Raw genomic sequence first — 27,829 nt, 5'->3', positions numbered from 1 at the left:
AAACTCAAATAGCAGATAGCACTTGATCTGAAGAAATGGGAAAACCTACAACTGTCATTAATAGGCAGAATTTCAACAATCAAGATGAATATTTTACCCAGAATTTTATATCTGTTCCAAACAATACCAATTAGGCTTGGCAAAGATTATTTTGAAGACTTAAATAAAATTGTGTTGAAGTATATATGGCAAGGCAAGAAAGCGAGAATAAAATTAAAACTTTTACAAGATGCTAGAACTAGAGGAGGATTCGGCCTTCCTAATTGGGAGTTGTATTATCAAGCTGCAAATCTGATGTGGGCCAAAGAATGGATAACATTAAGAAAGACTAGAATGTTGACACTAGAAGGACATGATTTATTACTGGGCTGGCATGCTTTTCTGTGGTATAAGGGAACTAAATCGCAGGGCTATTTTAGAAGGCATTATATACGGGAGTCTTTATGGTTAAACTGGAAGAAAATTAAGAGACAATGTTATTTGAAAAATCCCAGTTTGGTTATCAACTATTGAAGCTTTTTCTTATCCTATAATATACAAGAAGGAACAAACAGTTAGATATGGGGAAATATTGGATGAAAAGGGTGAACTTAAAATGATGCAAAATCTAGAAGAACAAGGTATAAAGATGAATTGGTTTTCATATGTGCAAATACACTCAAGGTATGTTAAAAATTCTAAAACAGATTGATTCTATGATAAATTGACTGACTTAAATAAGATTTTGACAGGTACTGATGAAAAAGTGATTAAAAAATTATATGGTTATTTACTGGAAATTAAACTAGAGGAAGAACAAGTTAAAGAAACTATTATTGTTTGGGGGAAGAATTTTGGATATGGGATTGATTTAGAGAAATGGCAAAAATTGTGGTCTCAAAATTATAAAATGACAATGTCAACAACATATAAAGAAAATCTGTATAAGATGTTTTACAGGTGGCATTTTCCCCCGACAAGAATAGCAAGAATGTTCAAGAATAAATCTGAAAAATGCTGGAAATGTCATCAGATACCTGGTTCATATTACCATATGTGGTGGACTTGTGAGGACACTAGAAAATATTGGACTAAAATTCGCATATGGTTGGAAAAAATGACAAAGAAACGTATAGATTTAAAACCAGAGATTTTTTTATTGGGAATCTTACCTGATACATACAATAAAAATTTGAAATATTTTATTGTAAATGTATTAACAGCAGCTAGGATTGTATTTGCTAAAAATTGGAAGAGTGAGAAAATACCATCACAGGAAGAAATTATTAAGACAATATTGGAATGTGCTGACATGAGTAGATTGACGTTTGAAATTAGAGAACAAGAAGATAAACAATTCTATGAAGTTTGGGACCTTTTTTATCAATGGCTAGATAATAAAATACAATAATAGAATATTTAGAACTTTAGGAAACAATGAATACATATTTCTTTTTTTTCTTTGATACTATCTTTATAAAATTTTATTAAGCTAGACTTGGTATGACTTTATGATTTGCTATAAAATAAATTAAGTAAATTAGTTATCTCGTTAAAGTATGAATCAATAAAATTATAGTCAAATGATTGTTTAATAATGATATCAGGCTATATAATTGTTGATTGATAATATAAGCTATTATGTAATATAACTACAATGGAGACTATGAAATGGATGCACAAAAAAAAGTGGTAAACCAACCGACACACTGTCTGTAAACTCATGAAGGAAAGGATGATGTTTTTATGTTTTATGTGTTTTTGTTTGTTGTTAAAATTAATAAAACTGTTTTCAAAAAAAAAAAGACTGGTTCTCTATGGTGTTGCAATTTATAAAAATGTTTGTGGCTGGCTGGGGTTCTTCTGGAGAATTTGTTGGAGATTAATTAATAACTCATATCACTGTCTCATTGCTCATAGGTGTTATTAAAAATAGTAACTTCATGGTTGACTACAAATGTATTTGCTTTTCAACTCTACATTTTGAACTGGTTTTGTGAAAAGCCAGGCTTCTTCCATGTTCCAGGAAGTAGATAATTGTTTAATGAGATACCTGTTCTGATTTTGACAGAGCTTTTGAACTATTGCCTTCAGCAGCAACTCCTTATTCTCATAACTCAAATCTCAGTAATGGTGAACATGATGGAATGCAACATTTCATATTGTTCTTTAAAACACAGTATAGCCTGAATAAAGATCATGCCTTCTTAAACAAGCTATGTTGGTTATTTTTACTAAAGATATTTATGTTCAAAAAATGTATAAAGTAATGCATTTCAGAGTTGAATTATATGGCATTGTATTCTGTCTGAAGAAAGTCTAAACACTAATATAACTTGGGTTTGAACTAAATTCCTGGACTATTGTTTTCCTTTATAAATTTTAAAATGTATGAAATAGCCAGCTTCTCTGAATGATGACCAGCAAAATTATGAATGTTGATGACAAGTTCCACTTGCTTTTATTGCTTGAAACTATTATTCATATTTTTCCTGTTTTTGCATCGCTCCACAAACCTTAGTCATATTGACATTCTTCTCTATTCACATTAATATCACATTATATGTCTTTCTTCTACAAGTGTATATTAAGATAGTAATAAAATGAAGAAATAACAAATTAATCACTCTATGAATCAAATGTCATGAAACTAAGAAAACAAGAAAACAATTTTAGTGTACATATGTTTACTTACTGAAGTAGATTTTTCTCCTGTCAATGTGCACTGTCCGTCATTCCCATGTCATCATGTGTTTGGTTTCCATTCCTTCCCTTTTCATTCATATCTGTAATGACAATATTGACTGAAAATTAGATTTTCAAAGTCATGTTCAAAAAAATAATTGTGAGTGCAAAGTAGGTAAAAAAACAATGCAAACCTGAACATTTTCACTGTTTGAAAGCCAACAGTCCCGATTGTGATGTATTTCTAATAAAAATCTACAAACAATATAGCTTTAGTTCAGTAATAGAAAACTACAAAAGGAAGGAAAGCAACATGAAATACCTAAATAGTATTTCATATCAAAATACAGTATTTTGATTGCAATATTGATATGAGTTGCCTCAAACATTTCCAACAGTTTATTATCAAAAATAATGAAAGGACCTTTTGAAAATAGATAAAGAAAATTACATTTCTTACAACTTAAAAACATTAGGAAAAAATCCAAACTTATGTATGATGCATAATTAAAACATATGGCATCACAATAGCAGCATTTTGACTCCATGAAGGTTAATAGTTGATAAATTACAAGGTGTGTCTGAAGGACCTCTGAATCTGGCATGATTCTTCAAAGGCATCTCATGCTGTCATTTTTTGTTTATTTTTATTTCCTTTCATTTTCTGATCCCAAACACTATTTCCATACTGTCCCAATATTAGTAATTACAGTTCTCAGAAGCTTCCAGCACATCCTGCATTGCCCAATACATGTCACAAAAGACTTGGCCCCAGGAGTCATCAAAGATCATGCAATTGTTGTGGACATTGGTAGCCATTTCCAAAGATCACTCTGAATTGAGAATAAACATAATCCTCAATCCCCATTCTCAATCGAATTCTCCTACTCCGTTAGCCTTCATACATGAAGGTATTTGTAGCTCAGAGATCAAATGAGGGATCCTTGGTGCTCTTGGTTGTTTTCTTGCAGGTATTTCATTACCAAACTAGGTAAGATCATCAGGACAAGAACTGAAGATGATACTAAGCTTGGGTAAGGAGAAATATGCAAGAAAACAACCAATGGACCCCCCTCTGACATACAAGTGCCTAAGGGATTTTTTAATTATTATTTTAATTCCCTCTTGGGTATCACTGCTCTAGCATCTCTTGTTGAGCTGCTGCCAGACAGTAGCACTGATAAAACTGGGCTGAGGTAGCAAGTGGGAACTTCTATTTGCCATTTGCTTTCTGGCCTTCAAAGGGGAGATCAGCTATACTAAAAAATAAATATAGATAGGACCATTGCATAAATGTATCTCAGCTTCTCAAACCTTCAAGAGTATGGCCAATTATGCACTATTTGGGGTGGGGGTGGGGAAATAGACTGATTATTTAAGCATCTTGTTATAGATTTATCTTTTCACAGTTTGGCAACTTGCTATTTAGAACACAGGATCAGTCAAGCTAGCTATCCCAGGTTACATTGATTGAGAAGCCAATGTAACATTAGCTATCTATCTCACACCAGCCAAGAAGGTAGAAGGTTTACTGTTCTTTTAATGTAGCACAACTCATTTCTCCCACTCAGAAACAAAGATTAAGTAACTACTCCAGCTAAGTGCCTGTGCTCAGCTCCTCTTTGAAAGATCATGTCAATCCCTCACACAGGACATTCTTGAGACATTTTAAAATTGCTCAACATGAATTGCAGATATCACCCTCTATTTCTAAAGAAATGTTCACCATCTAGTATAGAAACCTTTAAGAAACATTTTTGAAGGGAATACAGTAACTCAATATTACATAGTTCTGAATTGCAACAAAAGAGCTTTTCATTACAGGTGACATATTTTAACTGTGTAGGATCATCCAATTTGCCAAAGGGAAGTACCACCCTGAAAATATTTAATAAGTCTTTCATGTCAAGTTGAAGCTTTTCTCAGCATAACGAAAAGCAGACTAAAGCAGCGGTTGCCAACTGTGGAAAAATTTTCGTGGGCCGCAGAAGAAATGCCCCCCAAAAAACAATTAATCTGGGCCATGCAGTTGTCATGCCTCCCAGCTCTCCAAGGGACCCTAGAGTCAGGTCCCTGAGATGCACGCGCCAACCAGCTCCTACACTCGGTGGTGGCAACAGCAGTCCCCCCCCAGCACCCGCTGTTAGCTCTCCCCATTAGTTTTCTAGCTTTGAATTGCTCCTGGCTCTCTCTCTTTCCTCCCCCTCGCCCATGTGCAGGCAGGACAGGAAAGGGAGACAGAGCCATGCGCAGCTCTCCACTCTCCCACCCCTCGCTGCCAACATCGACGCCTCGGAGACGCAGGCAAAGCCGCCGCAGCGGTAGCATCCTGAGTTGCCTTAGCATGATCAGTTAGTTAAGAGTCACCTGACCCAGAGAAAGAAGTGGTGCTGGTGGAAGAGGAGGCAGTAGTAAAGAAGAGTTCTTAAAGAACAGTGGAACTTAAAGAAGTTCCACTGTACATTATACAGAAGCCTGATGATGGCAGATGAGATTCTGCCGAAACGTTGCTACAACTTTAAAAGCACAACTACAATGATGTGGGAAAATACCCGAACAAAGCTGAATGCCATACATACATACATACATACATACATACACACACACACACACACACACACACACACATTGGACAAACTAACAGAAGAATAAGTGCACGCACTGAAGAACATAAGAACTCAATCAAAAAAGAAGAAACGACCTCTTCCCTGGTCCAACACGTCAAAGCCACAGGACATGAGATTGACTTTAAAAATACCAGAACTATCACCAAAACCGAACACTTCAACAGCAGAATAATCAGAGAAGCCATAGAGATAGAAAAACGCCCACACACCATGAACAAACGAGATGACACCTCCTGCCTACCAGCCGTTTGGAAACCCGCCCTCATGAACAGATGAGTACCTAACATGAAGAATGACACCAGAACCACACCCATGAGGGCCACACAAGATGCCACCACCACACTTCCACGTAGAAAGCAGGCTCACACCCACACAGAAGATGAGACACGACCACGGACCAGAAGCTGCACTGCAGCTGCATCACTACCCACTTCAAACCCCTCCGAGCCATACATGAAGCGAACTGACAGCCACCATGAAGATGCGGCACGACCACGAACTCGAAGCCAAACAGCAGGATCACAGCTCACCAGCTCAAATTCCCCCAGCAACTAAGACTAACTTGAGCACAACCAAGCCCCCACCTGAACAGAACACGCCTCCAGCCAATCAGAACACGGCCAACCCCCCAACCAATCAGAACACAGCCAAACCCCCAAACAATGAGAACACACCCCCACCCAATCAGAACACAGCCAACCCCCCCACCCAATCAAGTCACACTACCACTAGCAGTTAAAAGGAAGAATATATTAGCTTTTTTAAAAAATTCGTATTAGTGGTCCTCGGGATTTAAAAGTATGAGTTTGGTGGTCCTTGAGATCGAAAAGGTTGGTGACCCCTGGATTAAAGTCTGCATGTTTAATATTATCAAAGGAAAAAGAATTCAAAACATCTGAAAAGAGCTGTTTATTTATTCTTAAATAATGCTTTAGAATACAAAATAAATGAAAATTAAAGACACTTAACTCTAATGAAGAAAATTTCATGAAAAGACAGACCAGTTATAAGGTAACAAAAGATATGGTAAATTACCAAGTGAAAAAAAGATTTTGTGAATTACCTTGGATTTCATTTGCAAACTTGCAAGATTGGCAAAGAAGAGTCAATAAATCTCTATGCCACAGGAAAAAGCCAAAATTAAAATTTTAAATTCTACATAATCCAACTGAAAAAGGTACTACCAATTGAAGATTGTACTACAGAGAAAGCTGCTTATCATGGGTAACAGAATGAATAAGATCTCCAATTGGTAGAATATTAATAATAGAATGAGGAGGACCAGATAATGGACTTCATAAATATCTATAGTACAAAGAAATAAGAGAAGATACATGTTGACTGTAGCAAGAATATTGGAAAAGACATACCTTGACCATGATATCAAGTTGGGTGATTAAATACTGTATGTTCCATATCGATAGTGTGATAACCATAGTCTCCCAAAATAACCCAAAACCCAAAACATACATTAAAGCCCGGTAATGCCTTCAACTTAAACTTCACTGTTTTATTAGGCACAGCTTAAAGTCACAAAAGTAAATAAGCAAAAAAGAAACCAAAACAAACCGCATTGACAGGAGTTCCAAAGCAAGCCAAGATAATTGATCATACGTTCCAGGAAGATACAGGGAGAATGCCAACAAACATAAACCTCTTTCAAAGGAAACAATAAACTAAACTTTGGGAAGAACGCCAACAAACATAAACCTCTTTCAAAGGAAACAATAAACTAAACTTTGACGCCAGCAATTCTGACTGCTCCCAGCTGCAAGCCACGAGGAGGATCATGGTAATCTCCTCCTGAGTAGACCTCACTTTTCCCTGATCCTCTCCTCCCTGCGTGACCTAGGATGGATAGGGGATGGGCCTGGATCCTCCTCTGATTGCTCAGCCGGCCTCTGCCCTTCCCCAGCCTCCTCCACCACCTCTGGAGCAACACTCCCACTCCCTGTTGGCTGTTCCTCCTCTTCCTCAGAGTCAGACTCCACCAGGGGCATGACAGATAGTAACTATCCATAATAGAAATTTTACTAAGTTCAGGCAAAATTGGTTTCTTTGCATACAATATATCGCCAAGAAAGAAAATTTGGAAAATATTTTTAGGACTTAAACAGAAAATAATAATTTCTAATGTTGGATATAAAGTTCATGTCTAAATAATGGATACAAATGGAAGGGAGTGAGAATCATAATCTACTTTTTTACCTTTTCACTATGGTTTCATTTTTTAAATTTAAATATAGTCATCTCCTTTTTTGGTATCATCTTGCTGTTCTTTCCATCTTTCTTTCTTTGCATTCCAATAATTGCATACTATATTTCAATGAAATAATAAAATATAATTAATATACTGAAAACAAAATTCCCAGAACAAAAAAAAACACTTTTCCCATTTTTGCAAAAGAGAGACCAATAGGGCATCTTTGGTGTCCAATGAAGTACAATAGTTACTTCCTGCCATTGATGAAAATTTGGCAGATGAGTTTCTCTTTTAAAAAATATTCATTATTATCTATATACAACAAAGGTGTCAATATCACAGAATTCAGGGGAGTTTACTGTGGTGAAAATGACAGAATTTTTGCTTTCCATAGTTTGAAAACTTCATAATTTTTTTAACAAGAGTTGGTTACAGTTGCTGCTGGAGAGGTCATTCAAGAAGCTTAATATATAACATTGAGATGACTTGCTCCTGTGTTTTTGCTTGGAATTGGGATTGTCAGGATGCCTTTAGATCAGCACCCATTCAGCAAAATTCTGGTCTTTTCATGTATAATGGGTGACCAAAAGCAATATCACGTGACATCAGGAGGATAAAATTATACTCAATATGCAGCAGTTGTATTGCTATTGTGTGGTATGCATCTACATTAATTAGGGAGTTTTTCAATACAAGAGCAAGGAAAAGGATTTTCAGCTACTTTGGTCGAATTTTCCAGAGTTGTTTTGTACACAGATAAATTTCCAGGAATCTTTTTGTTCTATCAGTGTTAAATATGTTTTTTCCTTCCTGGATTGATATGCTGCATGCTCCCAAACAGTTCTTGGTAGATCTCAAAAAAAATCAATATAAAAAACACACACATTAACAATTCTGAAATGTTTGCATAAAGATATCTTTGAACCCTGTCCTAAACCAGAATAAAATGTGGAAAATCCTAATTCCAACATTCCCATTTGTTTCATACTTTAGGACCTGCCATGAACAAAACAGCATTAACTATTGATGCTAAATATGTCCATGGCAAGACCTACAACAAATATTTTGCTGAACACCTGAAAGCATGGGTTAGATATGTGAATGTATTACCCTGTAGGTATTTTGTGTTTAAGGGCACTTCCTTAAAATGCTAACTTAAATGCTAACTCACGCTAACTTAAATTCAACCATTCACTTCTAGGAAGCAGCAGCCAATCCCTTTCCTTCCTACAGACCAGGGGTGGGTTAGCAGGGGTACAGGAGACCCTCTAGCTAAGATTCTGCACAGTTTGGAGAATCCCTGATTCCCATCCCTGGCTGGCCCCGCCCCGCCCACCTCACCCCACCCCTCCCAGGAGTCCCCATGAAGCCCGTTTTGGATGCAGGAAAGTGCAGGGCGTGCACAGAGGCTTGGAGAAGGCAAAAAACAGGCCTCCCGGAAGTTTGGGAATGCCGGAAATGGGCCCATTTCTGGCTTCCAGAAACCCTCAAGAGCCTGGGGGGGCCATTTGCACCTTCCCAGAGGCTCGAAAAAAGCCTCCAAAGCCCAGGAAGGACAAAATACCCCTCCCCAATATGGTGCAGGAAGCTGACTAGGCCATACACACCATAGCTACACACACTCAGCAACTGGGCAGAGAACCTGTTGCTAAACTTTTGAAGCCCATTGCAGCTACAGACAAATTTTTCTGACCGTACATACTTATATATCTTTGGTGTAAATAGGTGCACATATCAAACACACAAAGATAAATATGTATTTACTAGGTTGAAGCATCAAAATATACAGTAGATACGTCTAAGCACAAAAATCTTCAAAACATTTCTTTCCAGCATGCAGTCTTCTATATCACTCCTTACTATACTAAGAAAATAGCAGAGTGATTATCTCATGAGGTTTCATTGCTATCTCATAAGGTTTCTGTTAAGTTCGAGCAATGAGAGGCTAGACCAGAGCATTAACAAGAATGGCTTTATTCAAACGAATAAAGGGCTGTCGCGTCTGCTGGCTAACTAGCAGACATGCCCAGCGAACAGCGGCTGGCTCAACCCAGCAGCCGGCTTTTATAGCCGGCTGTCGAAGGGAGCCAACCAATGGGAGCAGCAAACGCCCCCGCAACATGAACGGACTTGGTTGGGGACTTCGGTCAGTCCCAAGGACATAACAGTTTCATTGCTATTATTAAAATGATTGTAATTAATTTTTGATGATGTTATTTTTATACTGGTGTATGACTGAAATAAAGATAGCTATGTATGTACATGGGTTTGTTTTCTATAAAATATATTTGACCTCTGTTACATATACTGTACTGGCTATGAAACTCAACACTTGCTTATCTTTGTCTTTTTAAAATTATTTTATATTTCCCCTGATATTTGATATATTTTTGGTTTATGGCTGTTCAGTTAAATAAATGCAAAATATGATGACTAAGATTAAAAACTTGATTCATCAGGATACTTCCAAATGGAAGCATAGCTGGCTGGAGAATTCTGGGAGCACAAGTCTTAAAGTTTCCAAGTATGGGGACCCCTGTCTAAGCAGTGCTTTCAGCAGCATCAGAAAAATGAGAACAGACCCACCAAAACTGCTTCAAGGGGATCTTATGATCAGTAATAATAAAAAGAACTGAGAGATCTGCACCTTGCCTCTAATAGAGATCATCTAGAACAGCCAATGCAATCACTGCATCAAATGTGGAATTTAATCTTCTTTGTCATACTGCCTGCACTATTTTGTGTAACAATAAAGATTTGGACACTGCCCAATAACCGTTTAAAATACCTTAGCTTTAAAAATGGCTTCTTAAGCAAAAGTCACACTGCTGTTTGGTTTATTGTGAAAGAATACACTCCATGCCAAAGAGAAATGTTGCTTATCTGAGAAATTTTCAGTGGGAATGAGATTTGCGAAGCTCTTAAAAGCCCATTCAGGGAGGTGTGCAATAGAGAAGTAAAATGAAGAAGTTCAACAGTTTTATTAATTCTTCAAAAAGAGAGGTAATTCAGCTGTTCAAAGAAGTAACATGAGCCAGTGCATTGAACACTTACTTTGTTTTACAATATTTATGTACTGCCACATCCTAGAACAGCTTCCTATGATTTACAATAATACTAAAATAATAAAATACAAGTAAAACTCCATTAAATTATTAAAAATAATTGTATATTCTCAGTCATAGCATACTGTATCGGAGGGACAAAATAGTAGTGTATATTGTACTCATTGCCTATCTTGTGCTAAGTTAAAAGTAAAAATAGGATTTCATAAATGATCCTCCCATAAACCTATAAATAAATTAAATGACAATAGAATGAGCATAGCTCAAATGGAGAATATTCCCAAATGCAGAACATTGTTTTAAAGATTTGAATTCAGCTTCTGGGTGTTGTTGAACTATCAACCTAGGCCAACAATGAAGGACATTGGCATATGTCATTTAGCAACATTTAGAAGATGACAGGTTATTGTAAACTTATTGTAAAGGATGAGTTCCCAGCCTGGTCTTCAGTCCCTCTTGCTCTCATTAGGATACAAGAGGAATTGGTGCCATCATTCTGATGTACCAGTACTTAAATTTTTTGAAAGGAAATAATTCCTAAATTCTTGTAAACTGAAAAATTGGGCAACAGAAGACACTTTTTAGATAAATTGTATGAACAAAGTAATATGTTTATTTTCCTACCTAATATCTTGCCGAAGAACAAAATGTTCTTCTACATCCTTGGGAATAATGATTAACATTCTTTTGACTAGTAGAGCATTCAGAAATTGAACTTATCCCCTCTGCATGCCCAAGAATACATAAATAAGTAAATTCATGGAGGATGGATACAAATCTTATATTCTCTTTACTTGTTTAACCCACCTTAACTAGCAAGCAATACCTGGCTTGACATCTGTATTTATATAATCTTTCCTTCTACAAAGGAAGGAAATTGTGTAAAGAGGAAGAGGGTATGCCAAACTGTCATAGACAAATAACAGTAGGATTCATATAATTATCTGAAAAATCATTTTAGTTGTTCCTCATTCTGGATCATGCCACAGCTTCCTGCTAATAACGAAATGAAAAACTGTAGATGGCTGGGTGGCTGCTATAAATGGAGGCATTTTTAATGAAACTTGGTCCTGAATTGCTCAGGGGTCTGTATAATAAGCCTAATATCTTGACAGCCTTGGAAACAGACTGATAGACAGTGCAAATTATTTAGCACAGATGCTACATGTGCATGGCAAACAGATTCAGCTGCTCCCTTCTGTATTTAAATCAGACTCAATAGAAAGGGCCATTTAGAGTGCAGTAGAGTCAACTCGTCTTAAGCATTTCAAACATCAGTTTTCATGGCCAGACTGTCCTCTTCCACAGTGGATGTAACTGATCTTGCAGTCTAAGCTATGAACTGGTTCTTTAGCCATATCTGAGTCCACAATGGTAATGACATATCCAGAAGGTCTTCCTAGACTGAAGATTCATTTCATCAGAGAAAAATGTGGGTCCCCACTTAAAAGATGCAGTTCCTCTAATTCCAGGATTCAGAAAGTTTTCATCAAAAATAGTTTCATCTTTTTTCAGCATTGATGAGATAGTGATAAGTAAAATATTGATGCTACAACATAGATTTCACTTCAGTGTTAGGCTTATATTAGATTATGTTTGGTGTGAAGAAAATTGGAAGTATCCAATTTTCTTTGGGTTAAGTGTAGCTCGAAATGTGCACTGCCTTTACTCCAGTTTTCCAACATAGGTTGAAATAATGGATAACTATAAAGAACTAAATTTTATCATTTCAGCTAGTTTCATATTTATAGCACATCACAGCTTCCAAATTCAGGAGACCCTTACGTGACACAGGTGTCATAGAAACCACAGCCCAATCAGCCCATGTTCTTTTATATTGTCAATTCTCAGGGACATTTGCCATCAGTCAATTACCATTTGTTTATCTAAATTTCTGGGACACTCTGGTAAATTTACTTGCATTATTTGTTAGGCAACTAGGATAAATTGTCCTATGTTATGTGCAAGTTTCTCCCACAAGTAGTTGCCAACAGATATTAAAGTTAGGGATTAACTTTGTTTTGTTTGCTTTATTGAATGTATCTTTATTGGACAATGACTGAAATAAAGTATCTGTCACTTATTATCTTTATTGTCTTTTTCTTTTGTATGTTTTTCTTTTCCTTTTTTTTTCTTCTGAAATTTTGTTTTATGTATTTAAGTATTTAAACATTTATGTATATTACACCAGGCTAATACGGAGTTTTACAATTAGGCTAGACATACTCTTTGCAGAAAGCACTAAAAAGGGTTAACAAATCTCTTTGGGGCCCTTCTCCTCATAACATTCTTCTTTAGACATAAATGAGCCATTCATACCTTCTGGAGTTTCTTTGTCTGGGTTGGTCTGGTGGTTTCATCTGAGGTGAATGAAAAGCAGACATCAAATATATGTGTATTTTTATTTCATCCAACGTTTCTGGCAATCTGGTAAAAAGAAGAGGTACCTGTTGACAGAACAATAACTATCACTTTTAAACTTGGTGTTTGTGTGTATGTGAGTGCATGTGTGTGCGCGTATGCTTTTGATGTCCTTTGTACTCAAAATTGTTATGCAGAAAGGTTTCAAATGAGGACATTTTATTTAATCTAGCTACTAAAACAATGTCCAGTTGTACTTTAAGGAATGGCAACAGGTTGACTCTAGAATATATAATGCATTTGTCTTTTCTAATTATTTCTGGTATAGTGCAGAGTTCAGATTTAGAAATTACAAATTGGAATATTTGTAAATTTGAGATTTTGAAATATGTTATTGTTCTTATTATACTGAAAGCACATTTACCATGCACAAAAGGCTCTGCATTTTAATGGGTGTATGCTCCGTGTCTCAAATACTTGAACAGCTTGTAGGAAGTTAGCACCCACCCCTCTCCTAGAAAATTGAAATATCCTAGGAAATATTAAAAAGGCAGAATATTTCCTCTAAAAAGAGTAGAAACTCAGAAGCAGAAACTCACCCTCACCTTTGTTAATGGGTGCGCCATTAAGGCCTGGGCCAGAATACTTTATATAACAAAGATCTCCAGGTAAAACTATAGCAATTGCCCAAAGCCCTTTCAGTGCATAATCCAGCAAGGCTCAACCAAGCCTGGAACTCAGGACAGCCTACAGAGTTGCCCCTGCATGGCCCCATGGGAGTCTGACAACTAATCAGAATACAAGCTTCAATTCAAATCCCAACAAAGGTTATAAAACCCAGGCACTCTCAGCACCTCAGTCTTTTTTTCTTGATCTCTTCCTTCACCTTGAAGCATGTGATCATCCTTCTTTGGAGCTTCAAGCCATGTGGTCCTGTCCACCATTAAACCTTCCAAACAGCCTCCATGTTTCCAGTGTCTTTTTCTCCACTTGGAACTGAACTCAGAAGGATATGTCTTCCAACAGGCTTATTGTGATAATAACGCTACAGTTAATACACTCTTAAATAAACAATAAATAGCAGCCATAAACAGTTGTACAATCTGAGTATATTATTATCTAAACTCAGGCTCAGATGCATATGACTAATTTCCTTAACTTCGAACGAAACTCCATATTAAAGAAAATACCTTATTAAAGGAAAAAATAATAAAGGAAAGGTAATTATCTTTCTAAATCCATCTTATTAGTTGAATTTTTCCAATTAAAAATAAGGGAAAAAATAAAGATGAGCCTTATTTAGAAACACTTCTGTGAAGGCAACCTAATTTAAACCAGGAAGTTTAGAGTCATATCTGGCAGAACTGAAGATGTCACAATGTCAGCAGAATATTTGATTTGTATATAAGCCCTTAAAATGCATCCAATATAATTTGCATTCATCCTTCTTAATGTGTGCATTGTCATGACTTATTACATAACTTTTCCCATTGTTTTCGCTTCCTGATCCTTCATCTAGGAAAGGGTTTTTTAAAAGCAGGGTTAACATATGGATTGGACTTGATCCCAATATAAATTTCAATTGCAATGCTAGTTAATTAAATTAAATTATAATAAAGACTAAAGACAGGGAAAAGTTATTACAGTGTTAATATTTTCTTCAGCCAATAATTCTGATAATTTGATTTTAAATTGGTAACATTCTAAAGAATATCTGTAGTCTTGCAGCATAAGGTTGATCCTAATATCCTGTTTTTCATAATAATTTCCCAACATCTAACGAATCTCTAATCTATCAAAATTGATAGAAGTAACAATTCAACACAAATAATTGCATAAATTATGTTTCTATTCTCATATTAATTATGGGATCCTAGGAAGATTTCAGTATTAAAATTATAAGGGAATATTTTAAAAGCATTTAAAAGCATATTTATACAATAAAACTGATACACTTAGATTTCTCAAATGTGGTACAGAACAATTTATGGTGTACTATTGTTATTGTTATATGACAGCTTAAAAATTATCTAGAATACATAAAGGTACATCAAATCTATATTGGAATGTGGACAAGAGGAAGGGTCATTTTATCATGTGTGATAGATGTGCAACATTTTCTAACTTTCTTTTGGTTTGGATGGTTTTATTCATACACAAAATTCAAGTAAGTTCCTAGCCAATTGTGACTCTACAAATAAAAGGCCTGGAGGAGCAACATGTGAATGAAAAGGCACTTTCCTCTGGATGTTCCTAATAGTTTGGTAAACATCTGATTCTTTGTTCCTATAATGTTTAGTGTAGAGAAATCCCAGCATGGCCCTTTAGAAACTACAATGAAATGGCTATGTACATCTCCAGCAGGTGATGCCTCTCAGAATGGAAATGTCTGAATGACTTTTAAGGAAAGGAGCCCTCTGAGGAAACACTAATTCTTCCTTTATTTTGATATAATTTGGCAAAAGCACATAAGCCCCCCTTAATCCTTTTCTTGCCTTTCTCACTCACAGTCCTTGCTAACATTTTACAAGGAAAAAATTGGTTCTAGATTTTCTCAGGTTGTCAGAAGAAGCAAAAAAAAAAAAAATTGCAGGGTGTAATTTGAAAAGAAGATGACAATTCCCTTAGATTAGCATAGTGAGCTCTGCAAATATTTGTAAAATATTAGATATTCATACCTGTGTTTTTGATCTATGCCCTCAAGGCTTGTGAAATCTTCCTGGGAAGTAACATGTGGGTGGGTTCTTGGGCAGCGGTGGGATTCAAAAAATTTTACTACCGGTTCTGTGGGCATGGCTTGGTGGGCATGGCAGGGGAAGGATACTGTAAAATCTCCAGTCAGAGGGGGGATTTGCTGGTTCTCCGAAATACTCAAAATTTCAGTTACCAGTTCTCCAGAACTGGTCAGAACCTGCTGAATGCCACCTCTGTTCTAATGGTGGTTAATGTTTCCATGTGGGAGGGGATGGTGCACCAACATTTTAAGGAGGCCATGGCCTGCCTCTTCTTAAGAAGCCATCGCTAGACTCCACCCTATTAGATAATGTTTATCCTGTCTCCAAACTTCCCTTTCTGAGGAATGTTGTTGACAAGTGATTGCACGGCCAGTCCTGTGGTTCCTGGATGAAATGGATTGTCTTCCAGACCCTTTCCAGTCAGGGTTCAGGCCTGGATATGAGATGGAAACAGAGCTGCTTTGGCACAATGGTTAGCATGCAGTACTGCAAGCTACTTCTGCTGACTGCCAGCAGCCTGCAGTTCAAGTCTCACTGGCTCAAGGTTGACTCAGCCTTCCATCCTTCCAAGGTCAGTAAAATGAGGACCCAGATTGTCGGGGGTAATATGGTGACTCTGTAAACTACTTACTTAGAAAGGGCTGTAAAGCACCGTAAATTGGTATATAAGTCTAAGTGCTATTGCTATTGCTATTGGTCTAGTTGATCTCTCAACAGCCTTTGATACCATTAACAATGGTATCCTTTTTGCTGTGGTTTGCCAGCAGCCTGTGCAGATGGCAGCAGAGGTGGGGAAGAACAGGGACCAATCCAGAAGTCTGGGGAGGACTCGAACAAAGGTCCTGTGTCTGATATAGAGATGGGGCCAGGACCATCTGGGAGTTATGTGCTGACTCCGGAGCCTCCAGAATCTGGCAGCAGCAAGGCAGAGGAACAAGGGGAGCCTGTTCCCAGTGTGCATGTGCACAGAGCTGCCAGAGAGCAGCTAAGACGAAACAGGCGACTTAGGAGTAAGGCTTGGAGGTGATTGCCCCTCCCATAAGGTATAAAGGAAGTGCAAAGGCAGAGAAAATTTTGCAGGATTAAACTTTGAAGCTCTGCGTGTGGACTTTGTTCTTTGTTTGGCTTTTTACAGTTAACTTGGCACTTTAGTTTTTGGCAGCAATTCAAAGGAGATAAAGGTGGGTGCTTATCTCAAGAGACTGGGATTCATTACAGGCTGGGAATGAACATAATTCCTAGCATTGAAATAAAACAAGAGTTGTTTGGACTAAGTGTGTGCTTAATTACGGTCTCAGGAAGCCTTGGTCAGAACACTTCTAGAGCAGCTTCAGGGCTTGGGACTCTGTGTTGTCCTGTGTCACTTCCTTCTTCTTTCAGTCAATTTCACTTTCATAGTCACTTTCAGTCAATGTTGATAGGAAGCATGAGGTCCATCCCTCATTCCCTGCTCTGTACTTTCTCCGCTTCTACAGGAAGCCACTGGATTAGACCATCCATCATCATGGGCTGAAATATCATCAATATCCTGATAACATCCAGCTATATATCTCAGCCCATGGTGAATTAAGCAATGTCTTGGCTTCCGTCTTGTAGTGCTTGGAGGCTATAAAAGAAACTGAACCCTGGCAAGTAAGAATGGCTCTGGCTTTGGGGTTCGCTGATCCATTGAGAATTGCCACCTCTGGTCTTGAATGGGGTGCCGCCCCCTCCCCCCAAGTAGACCTAGTGTTTAATCTAGACTTATGACTCCAGGACTCACAACTCCTGTTCAAGTAGCAGGTGGCAGGCATGGCCAGGAGGGTCTTTGTATAATTGTGTGTTGTCTGTCAATTATGCCTTTTCCTGAACCAACAATAACACCTGTTCACAGTCACTCATGCCCTAGTCACCTAGTCTTGACTATTGTAATGTGTTCTACATTGGGCCGCCCTTGAAAAGTATCTAGAAGTTTTAATTAGTTCAAAATGCAGCAGCTCATGTGGTTTTGCATAGGCATAGATGTGCACATACGCCATCTCTTTTGCGAAGCTGCATTGGCTGCCAAGTTCCTTCTAGGTTCAATTCAAGGTGCTGCTTGTCACTTTTAAAGCCTTACGGGGCTTGGGACAAGGTTATTTGAAGGACTATCCTTTCCTAGTCACATTTACCTGACCCATCAAAATGGCAAGGCAGGGGATGTTATGCATCCCCTCTCCAAAGAAGTATATTTAGCAGGACCAAATGCCTTCTCCACAGTGGCTCCCTCCCTGTGAAACATCATCCCCACAGGGTTAAGATTGGACACCATTTTGACACTCTCTCACAAGATCCAGAATATCTGGTTTTGCCAGCTGTCTGGAAAACCCAGGGTGGGATGAAGCCCATCAAATGGCTTATTTGATTGACTGATTGTTGTCACTAGGGAGTGGGAGTTATTGCTTTTTATAGTAAGGTGACTAACCATCCTCCTTGAGGGAGGGTAGTCCTCCTTTTGTAAGTTCTGTCCTCTCTTGAAAAGTGTCCTCTTACATGTCCTCCTTTTTGATATTTGAAGACTAATCTGTAAATCTCCGTATTTGATCGATGCCAATACAATCCGTTGTGTGTGATGTGACATATTTGTACTTGACATGATGATTCGTCAAGGTTCGATACAGTGCAATGAGACGCGATTATGAGACATATGCGCTCCACACAGGAGAATTGTTTTGAGAGAGTGTGCCGCGTGTAAGAGTGCACCGTGCGCAAGTGGCTTTGTTTTTTTTCTTCAATTTATTTGTGTCCTTCTCATTGTAAAAAAGTTGGTCACCTTATTTATAGTTTTTATATTTTGTCTTTATCTTTGTAAGCCATCCGAAGTTATTGAGAGTTAATTGGGTGGCCATATAAATTTTCTTAAATAAATAATTTTAAAAAGATATTTATCTATGAATATTAATTAAAAATCTTTTTCATAATTTCACAATGAGAAACAAGAATACACTTTTCTACCTTGGACTCACATGTACAGTTTTGTAAACACATTGTGCAATCAGCATAGCAAAAAAATGATAGTTTAATGAAATATTTTATCTCAACTTCTAAGAACAATCAGCTGTGAAACAGAAACTTGTCTGCACTTGTAAACACGTTTTAGGTAGGGTCCACTGACACAATTGGAACTTATTTCCAGATGTGTTCAGACAGTTTGCATAAATATCCACTCATTTCTTTATATAAGTTACTAGGTAGCTTTAAAAAGATTCGGGAGCAGATTTTTGCATGAGAAGTCATGAACCTGAGGAAAAAAAGAAAAAAAAGAGCTTGTAACAAATCCAAACTTCTATCTTACAAGGCTTAATGGATACAATTTACTGTTGAGCACTGAGTCATTCTGAAATAGAGGAAGCAGGAAAGGTATATAAACCTGGTACTGTCTGTCTGACTGCCACGATTTTCTGAAAGCAACAAAGGAGTTACACTGGGGCTCATTCAAAACAATAGGTAAGATTTATTATAAACTGCAGCTTGTTTAAAGCCATTGTTTGTAATTAAGCAAGTTGAGATCAATTTAGAAAAGTAATTTAGGATCAGTCACATTTCACGCAAACCTACAAAGTTGTGTTTTCTTCTATTTTCAAGAATATGTTACAACTATTACCATAATATATTAAGTTTTATACTAGTTTAATAGCATGACTTTTTTTAAAAAAACTGACAGTTCTGTTTTGTTTTGTTTTTTAGTTTGCCTGTGATCCTATTCGGCATCCATGGGATCTTCCTTTAGTAAACTAATACTTCTAAGATTCCATGGAAAGAGGAAAGAAATTAGAATTAAAACTTTTTCGAGGCTACACACCTTTTTGTACATTTGTATGAATGAAATGCAAATTGAACTCAATGGGATTGACTTCCAATTAAACATTTGTACCACTGGTCTGTAAATGTATATTGCAATACATAAGACCTCAAATATTTAAACCTAATCCCAGCCCTTTTTGCTTTTTGACTCAGGATGGCTTAATACTTTTCCCTAAGAGAAAAGTATTTTTCCCTGAGCTCATAAAACATACGATTTTTTTCTATTTCCTCCTCCTTATTATTATGGATTTTGGCAGTCTGGTTTAGTGCCCCCCAATATTTTATGCATGGTGCTAGAATTTTAACTCAGCAATTTTAATTTTGTTGTAATGTATTATTTAATTTATTCCACTATCCATTTTAAAGTTCATCTCAGTTCTACTTCCTGTAGTTTCTCATTAGATGCTACAGCCATGGAAAAGGACCACAGAAAAGCAAACTCCGCATACAGTGGTGTCACACCACTTCCTAGCACACCTGAGATGCTGGGAAGTCAATTAAGTATCATGTGTTAATCCAATCTGTTTCCATGCTCTCAAGATGGAGAAATTTCAGGAGAAATAGTTCCAGGAGAATTATTTCTTGCTTCCAGGAGAAATAATTGCAATTAGGAATAAATTCTGATTGCATTGCCTGAGGACCAATCACCACAACAATTGCCAAATGGCGTGTAGCCTTTGCATCTGCTGAATATAGTTGATTATATTTAATATAAGGCAAAAGACTGAGAAGCAATATATTCTAAATAAACTGTTTCCAGCCTGGGGTCCTTCAGACATGTTGGATTTTAGATTCAATAATCTCTGATCGGTATGATTTTTTTTTATTTTTGTGGAAATGGCTGGGGTGAAAGTTATATTTTACTGCAGCAAATCAATTGGGGAAAACTTTAGGGACTATTTTAGATTTATAGATTTTTATATAGATGATATAGATATAAAAAGTCTGCATACCCTGATAAAATGCCTGGTTTTTCAGATATATAAAAAAATCAGACCAAGATAAATCACTTCAGATTTTTCCTCATCTTTAATATAATCTATAAATTGTACAATTCAACTGAAAAACAAACCAACCTTTTAGAGGGGAAAATAAAAATAAAAAACTTACAATAACATAATTGCATAAGATTACACACCCTAAAACTGATACTTTGTTGAAGCACCCTTTTATTTTATGACAGGATTTAGTCTTTTGGATAGGAGTCTATCAGCATGGCATATCTTGCCTTGGGATCTTTACCAACTCTTCCTTGCAAAAGCATTCTAAATCTGTCAGATTGTGAGATCATCTCCTGTTGCACAGCCTTATTCAGATCACCCTACAGATTTTCAATTGGATTCAGGTTTGGGTTCTGACTGGGCCTTCCAAAAATTTGATTTTCTGGTGAAGCCATTATTTTGTTGATTTGAATATTCCTCTTCATCTTTAGCATTTTAGCACAGATCTGAAAGTTTTATGTCAAAATTGACCAGTATTTGGAATTGTTCGTCTTTCCCTACACCTTGACTAAAATCCTAATTCCGGCTAAAGAAAAAGCAGCCCCAAATCATAAAGCTGCCATTACTATGCTTCACTGTGGGTACGCTGTACTTTTGGTGATATGTTTCTGCACCAAACGTATTTTTTGGAATTGTGGCCAAAAAGTTCAACTTTAGTCTCATCAGGCCATAACATGTATTTGTCTCATGGTTTCGTTAGATTTTTGTAAATATCAGATTTGGATGTTTTTCTTTGTAAGAAAATATTTCTATCTTGCCACCTTACCCCGCAGCCCAGGAATATGAAGAATATAAGAGATTGTTGCTGCATGTAGTACATAACCAATACTTGCCATAAATCCTTTAATGTTGTTGTAGGCATCATGGCAGCTTCTCAGACTAATTTTCTTATTCTTTTTCATCAATTTGGGAAGGATGTCAAGTTCTTTACGCCATTAGTGTGCCATATTTCCTCTACTTGTTGATTACTGTCTTAACTGTGTTCCATGGTATAGCCAATGCCTGGAAATTTTTTTTATACCCTTCTCCTAACTGATATCTTCCAACAATGAGATCCCCTTGATGCTTTGGAAGCTCTTTGCAAACCATGCCTTTTGCTGTAAGAGACAACTGAGTACATGTCAGAAAAATCCTACTAGAAAACACCAACTTTATATGGGTTTAATCAAGGTCATTTTAATTAATGACAGGTATGTACTGACTACTAATTAATATCACATTGAATATGATTGGTTAATTCTGAACACAGCCACTTCCCTACTTATAAGAGGGTATGCACACTTATATAACCATATTGTCCTAAGTTTTTTATTTTTATTTTTTCCCCCTAAAAGATTTCAGATTATCTTTCAGTTGAATTGTACAGTTTATAGGTTATAGTAAAGGTGGAAAAATCCTGATATGATTTATGTTAGTCTGATTTTCATTTAAAAAATATGTGTCCACTTTTTATACCCCGTGTACATATTCTTTAAATGAAGCACAGATATGTAGGATGCATTCTGGAGTACAAAGGATTAAAGGAGAGAAAAGACATAAGAGTTAGAGTGAGTTTCATAGTCTAGGTAGGAGATATATATCTTCAGAAAGGTATAACATTGCAAAAATTCTGAACTATTTAAGAAACTGGCACAAATTCCATTAAGGACATTAAGCACAGATATGTCTCAATATTCTTTTTTTTTTTTAGAAATGATTGCCTTCCTTGTCTTGCTGAGTCTTGCTGCAGTGCTGCAACAGTCTTCTGGAACTGTAAGTTTCATAATTTTGTATCACGTATAGAAGATTTAATACATATACAGTACATAACTTTCTTCTCTTACAATTAATCATTCATTAAATATATTGGATAGTTTCATATTTGTGAGGGGGTTGAAATAACATTGAGGAGCAAGAAGAAGAAATGAAGGCAACAGTCAGATAAATCTGAATCCAATGCAGAGATGTAATTTGAGAAAGAGTCTCAGACAAGACTACTCTTAGTTCTCAATAAGATGAAAGCTGGGGAGAAGTACATTTAGACTTTCAAGATTCTATTGCTATGTTACTGTAACATTGTAATCAAATAGTATTATCATTCATTATTCTGGTTTCTTGGTCTGGTCAGTAAAATTTGCTCAGTCTAACTGTTCATTTTAATTCAAAAATACATTCCAGGGGTGAACACACAAAGCAAAATAAAATCATGCTGAACAGGGCAGACAAATATAATTAAAACTGGCACATTTAATGAAAAGAATCTTAATAATTTTAATGTCCATGGTCTATAAGAGAACTTTAGCCCCAGCCCTCTGGAATAGCACCCACACACACACACCTGAGGTCTGAGGGATCCCCACCCTTTTAAGCCTTCTGGAGGGCAGTGAAGACCTGGTTCTGCCCCCCCCTCCAAATGTTTGTTTCAATGAGGCTCATTGGTCTGATACTTGGTGGGTAGGATGTCTCTCTTTTTATTCCTGTTGTGAGCCACTTAGGATCATTACATGAGATAGACACTATATCAGCTCTTTATATCCCATTAGGGATGTTGAAAGGCTGGAAAATGCCTTTCCTTTGAGGATTCGGTTTTCCTGCTGGGAGGGCTCCAGTACAAGGACACAGACAACTGCTTGGAAGCTGGTTTATTCTTCAGGAAGGCAAGAGATAGCAAGAAGTCTGCGTTCCTGGGGCTAGCCATCTTTGTATAATAAACTCCTGATTTTTATACCTTTTCTCCTTTTGTGTGTGAGTGCTTGTGTTTGTATTTCTTAATGTTTTAAATCCTGTCAGGGGGTTGTCTTCATTTCCGCCAGAGGGTAAACTCTGCGGGGTGGTTTGATTGGATTATCAGTTTCATCCTAATGTTTTCTTATATTTGTTTGGTGGCAATCTCCTGTCTGCTATGGAATTTATTTATCTTTTGTCTATTTGTTTTGCTGATTTGGCATGACCTTTTGTTTGTAAGGGATTTTTTTTTCTTGTTTCCCTAGCTTTCTTAATTACTTGGCTTTTGTCTAGGGGGCTTCTTTCAATACCTTTTATTAAATCTCTTTTCCTATGCAAGTTTGTTTTATAGCTGGCCTGATGTTCCCTTTGGGCTTTTCCTGCTTGGGTATCACCACTGTCCTCATGAAGTTCCCTTTCCACAGGGGGAAGTGAAGAAAGTTGCAGGAGTAGTCTGGTAGGAGATAAGGCAAAGTCCATTCACAAGGAATGAACCAATATTTCTGATTGATTGATAAAATTTATATTGCTGCCTACTCGCACATGGCGACTCAAGGCAGCTTACAAGTATAAACTTTTCAAACTTACATTTGGGCTATTTTAGGAAATATGCGAGTTTCCTGTCTCAGAATGATGAGGAATCATGCCACCAGTTTTCAACAACAGTTGTAAGAGATGTCCTCCTCGTCCTGGGGAAAAGACATTCAGCCCCGAGGCCGCTAGTTGCCTGTTCTATTTAAAGTCATAATTTTTATTTATTTTTGTTTTGTTTTGTTTTGCTCTCTGTCTTAAGGTTGATTTTGCTTCTGAGTCAAGTAACAAAAATGATTACCAAAAGGAGATTGTTGACAAGCACAATGATTTAAGGAGATCAGTGAAACCAACTGCTAGGAACATGTTACAAATGGTAAGCTAAAGGTAATTATATTTGTGTCCTTCTCAGAGAGTTTTGCATGCTATCTTTCTCCTTTCTACTCACCCTCTGCTTCCTTCACAAGCAGCCAGCAGCTCCTCCCACAGCCTCTGGGAATTTGAATCATATAACTATAAACCAAGAATACCAATAAGACATTTAGGGTAAGTGCGCTTGAGATTGTGATTTTATTTTATTTCAAAATGACCGGCTTAGTTCAGTGTAATACTTGTTTTACAGCTGTCTTTCGCAGTACTCTTTTCAAACGTGGATACTGTCCTCTTTGTAAAAAAATTACCAGTCTACATGGACAGATTACCTATCTAGAATCTCTAATCTGTGCTCTCCAAGCAGAAATTAGGTGCCCAATCCAGCCATCTATTGAGCTGCCATGCTACCAGCCCCCACTACCACAAAGATCCTACAGGAAAAGGATAGTATGGACAACCATGGGATCTGGCAGGGTGATAGCTGTGGACCATAAACACAAAGCTTTTGCTGTGTCCCAGCATAACAGATACAGTGCCCTTGTTGACCTTAATAGGGACACTAAAGTGACAGGTCAAGGTAGTTGTGATAACGATAACTCAAGTAAGCCAGGGATCGTGGTCCTAGAAGAAGAACTTACTTTGGAAAGGAGAAAATGTGAATCAGGTATTACGCACCAGTCACACAAGAAGAGCAAGACATTCAAAAAGAGAAGCCGCCTTCTGGTTGGGGACAAATTGTAAGGGATGTAAATTTAGGAAAGGATACTGAGGTTTTGAAAGAGATCAGGTGTTCTACCAGGTGCTACTGCCAGCAGAGACAAGAAGCATATTCTTAAGATAGTCAAGAATGCCAGCAAGGACTGTGATGTTGATGCTATTATACATCTTGGTACAAATGATCTGTCCCAGAAGGATTTACTTTCTGTTCAGAAAGACTTCGAGAGCTTGGGGTATGAACTTAGTAATATGGGCTGTAGGCTTGTCTTTTCAAAGGTTCTACCAGTACACAAGGAACAAAAAGGGAAAGGGCAGCTTGTAGCAGAGTTTAATGTGTGCCTAAAGGAATGGTGTAAAAGGGAAGGTTTTAGTTTTATTAGTCATGATGTCTGCAGCTGGTCCAATGAAATACTGTACAAAAGAGATGGTACGCATCCATCAAAGAAAGGGACTGAGTTACTTGGCATTAAATTCACAGATTTCCTAGATAAACATTTAAACTGAACAGTGGGGACAGAGAATTAATGGATTCAGAACATTTCTGTCCCCAGCAAACCAAAACTAATAAGGATACCAGTGCATGCAAAATAGATGTTTGTACAGGTAAGATTATCAACCTTGATGCCAACCAAAACCAAGCATTTAATAGTGAGTGCCATACCAAGTGCACTAATCAAAAACAGGTGGCAAGAAAGTAGGGGCAGGCAGGCACAACACAAGTTATGTAGACAGTAAACACAGTGTCAGACATAAAGATCTCAAGTTCCTATATACAAATGCACAAAGTCTGGGGAACAAACAGGGTAAACTCGAACTACGAATACATGAAGGTAAATATGATATAGCTGGAATAACAGAAACTTGACGGGGTGAAACCCATGACTGGAACATACTGATAGAAGGATATACCCTATTCAAAAAAAACCAGACCCCATAAAAGAGGAGGTGGAGTTGCACTGTATGTAAAGGACCACTATATTGCTACAGAAATGCATGAAACCAAAGATAAAAACCTTCTAGAATGCATATGGGTCAATATAAAAGAAAAAAAGAATGACATGGCCATAGGTGTATATCAGGGGTGGGCAAACTACAGCCCACAGGCCACATCCAGCCCGTTGGTCATTTTAATACGGCCTGCCTCTGAAAAAACAATATTCCCCTCTGAAAAAAAAAATTGGGGCCGGCCAAAAGAGACCCCGTGCCACACGCCAAAAAATTCCACACACAACACGGAGCTGGGCAGCTGCTTCCCTGGTGGCGGGGCCGAGGTCGCTGCCCGGGGAACGCCCACTGCTTTCCCTCGCCAGGGCCAGGCAGTGGCGTGTTGCCCTGCGCTGCATGGCCCCCACCTGGCAGCATGCTTCTCGGCTGGTCTCCTCCTCCTCAGCCATACAGAACAAACAGGCAGAGAAGGAGGAGACCAGCCGGCTGGTTGGGGGAAGCTTTCTGCGCCAAAAGAGGCAGGTACTAATCTCTGGCTTTGCTCCACTTCTCCAATGGTCTGGCACCACCCTGTTCTTCTTGTGCTGCGAAAGAGGCGGCTAATGATCTCCGGCTCCTCTCTGCTTCTCCAACATCCGGTGCCACCCTGTTCTATGTGTCAGGCCCAGCAAGTCCGAGCAGCCAGCGCACACAACAGGGTGGTGCCGGCTGTTGGAGAAGCAGAGAGGAGCCGGAGATCATTAGCTGCCTCTTTCGCAGCACAAGAAGCCTCCCCCAACTGGCCAGCTGCTCTCCTCCTTCTCTGCCTGTTTGTTCTGTATGGCTGAGGAGGAGGAGACCAGCCAGCTGGTTGGGGGAAGCTTTCTGCGCCGAAAGAGGCAGTTACTAATCTCCGGCTCTGCTCCACTTCTCCAATGGTCCAGCACCACCCTGTTCTATGCGCCAGCTGCTTGGACTTGCTGGGCCTGACACATAGAACAGAGCATGCTGCAGGCATCTCTCAACAAGCCCCATGACATGTGGTCACCTGCTAGCTGGCCGGGCCAGGCCGGGCTGGAAGAGGCATGTTCTCCAGGAGAAGGAAGAAAGCGTGCTCCGGGAGGACGTGTGCCGGGCAGGTGGGAGGATGTTCCAGGACCACTTAAAGGTTGACTTTAAGAGTGCCCCCATGGAAGAAGCCGAGCAAATGTAGTGGCGGCAGGGGTGACGGGGCATGTGTGTCCTTCCACAAGGAGTATGAAGGGAGGCAGACGCCGCACCTCTCAGGAAAAAAGTAGGTACCAAAGCCCTGGCTGTCACCTGGGAGGGGACCGTGGAGGGACCCATCACATGCCCTTGTTGCCCCCGCCGCCTCTACTTTTGTTCTCGTTCTTGGCTTCTTCCATGGGGGCGCTCTTAAAGTCAATCTTTAAGAGCTGGAAGACGTTTTGTTAGATCGCCACCAACTCATCGTTGGGAGAGGTGTAGCCCCTGAATACACGAGAAGTCTTGGGCAAAATTCTCTGACTTTTAAAATGCGTGCGGTGTTTGCCTCTCTTCATGCTCCTTGTGCATGCCGGGAGCACCTAACTGGAGCAAAAGAGAGCGAAGTTGACTGCTATGAAATGAGCACCTTGGCTTCCTCTCTTGCTCCTCACAGTTGCCCTGAGCTGGTGCAGTTCTTTACTTGGGCAACCAGATGCCCGCAGCAGCACCCGCAGCAGCACCGGGCAGTTCCGCCTGGGCTCTGCTCAGGTGTCCAGCTGGGGCTGTCAGGAGTTGCTACCGCTGGCGCAGCTCCATGCGGGTCCAGTCCCGTGTTGCCTTGGGAAGGGAAAGGCAAAACCAGGAGCCGCTGAGCCTGAGCCTCCGTTGCCGCTGCTGCCATTGCAAAGCGCCACCGCGGCTCTTCCTTTTTGCCTTTCCCTTCCTGAGGCAATGCTGGACTGGAGCTGCACGGAGCTGCGCCAGCAGTAGCAACTCCTGACTCAGGGGGCCTCCGAGGGGAGGGGAAGGAGGAGAAGAAGGGGGGGAAGGGGGGGCGATTCCCCAAAAATCTTGTCCTGACCCGGCCCATCTGTCAAATTTTAAAAGTCAATGAGGC

General features: G+C 38.6%; 1 protein-coding gene and 1 long non-coding RNA gene across 49 annotated transcripts in view; one reads left to right on the top strand and one right to left on the bottom strand.

Moving 5' to 3' along the window:
• LOC148127878 (uncharacterized) overlaps positions 1 to 27,829 on the bottom strand; it is a 58,111-nt gene that overhangs the window by 18,931 nt on the left and 11,351 nt on the right. For 8 of the 47 annotated variants that reach the window (XR_015744723.1, XR_015744732.1, XR_015744795.1 and 5 more), the window contains exons 1-3: positions 5,723 to 5,850; positions 2,859 to 2,919; positions 2,675 to 2,765 (exon numbers count right to left, since the gene is read on the bottom strand). This is a non-coding gene — a long non-coding RNA (uncharacterized LOC148127878). Of the gene's footprint in view, positions 1 to 2,674; positions 2,784 to 2,858; positions 2,920 to 3,115; positions 4,909 to 5,036; positions 5,487 to 5,657; positions 5,851 to 6,354; positions 6,529 to 6,661; positions 6,833 to 7,029; positions 7,050 to 7,499; positions 7,623 to 9,258; positions 9,274 to 12,878; positions 12,987 to 13,519; positions 13,541 to 27,829 lie in introns of those variants that run through there. The other 39 variants (XR_015744794.1, XR_015744904.1, XR_015744897.1 and 36 more) reach the window with 33 other exon arrangements.
• Positions 19,067 to 27,829, top strand: part of LOC113444210 (cysteine-rich venom protein pseudechetoxin-like) — a 50,616-nt gene continuing 41,853 nt past the window's right edge. For both annotated transcript variants that reach the window (XM_087939187.1, XM_026712848.2), the window contains exons 1-3: positions 19,067 to 19,120; positions 22,169 to 22,230; positions 23,975 to 24,088. In XM_087939187.1, coding sequence (XP_087795313.1) covers positions 22,171 to 22,230; positions 23,975 to 24,088 — 174 coding nt within the window. In that variant the 5' untranslated portion in view covers positions 19,067 to 19,120; positions 22,169 to 22,170. The remainder of the gene's footprint in view (positions 19,121 to 22,168; positions 22,231 to 23,974; positions 24,089 to 27,829) is intronic.

Source organism: Pseudonaja textilis, chromosome 1 (assembly GCF_049901715.1).
Source record: "Pseudonaja textilis isolate UNSWEBS1 chromosome 1, rPseTex1.2, whole genome shotgun sequence".
NCBI lineage: Eukaryota > Metazoa > Chordata > Lepidosauria > Squamata > Elapidae > Pseudonaja > Pseudonaja textilis.
Note: the sequence above shows the minus strand (reverse complement) of the source record. Positions and strands in the feature narration are given on the sequence as shown.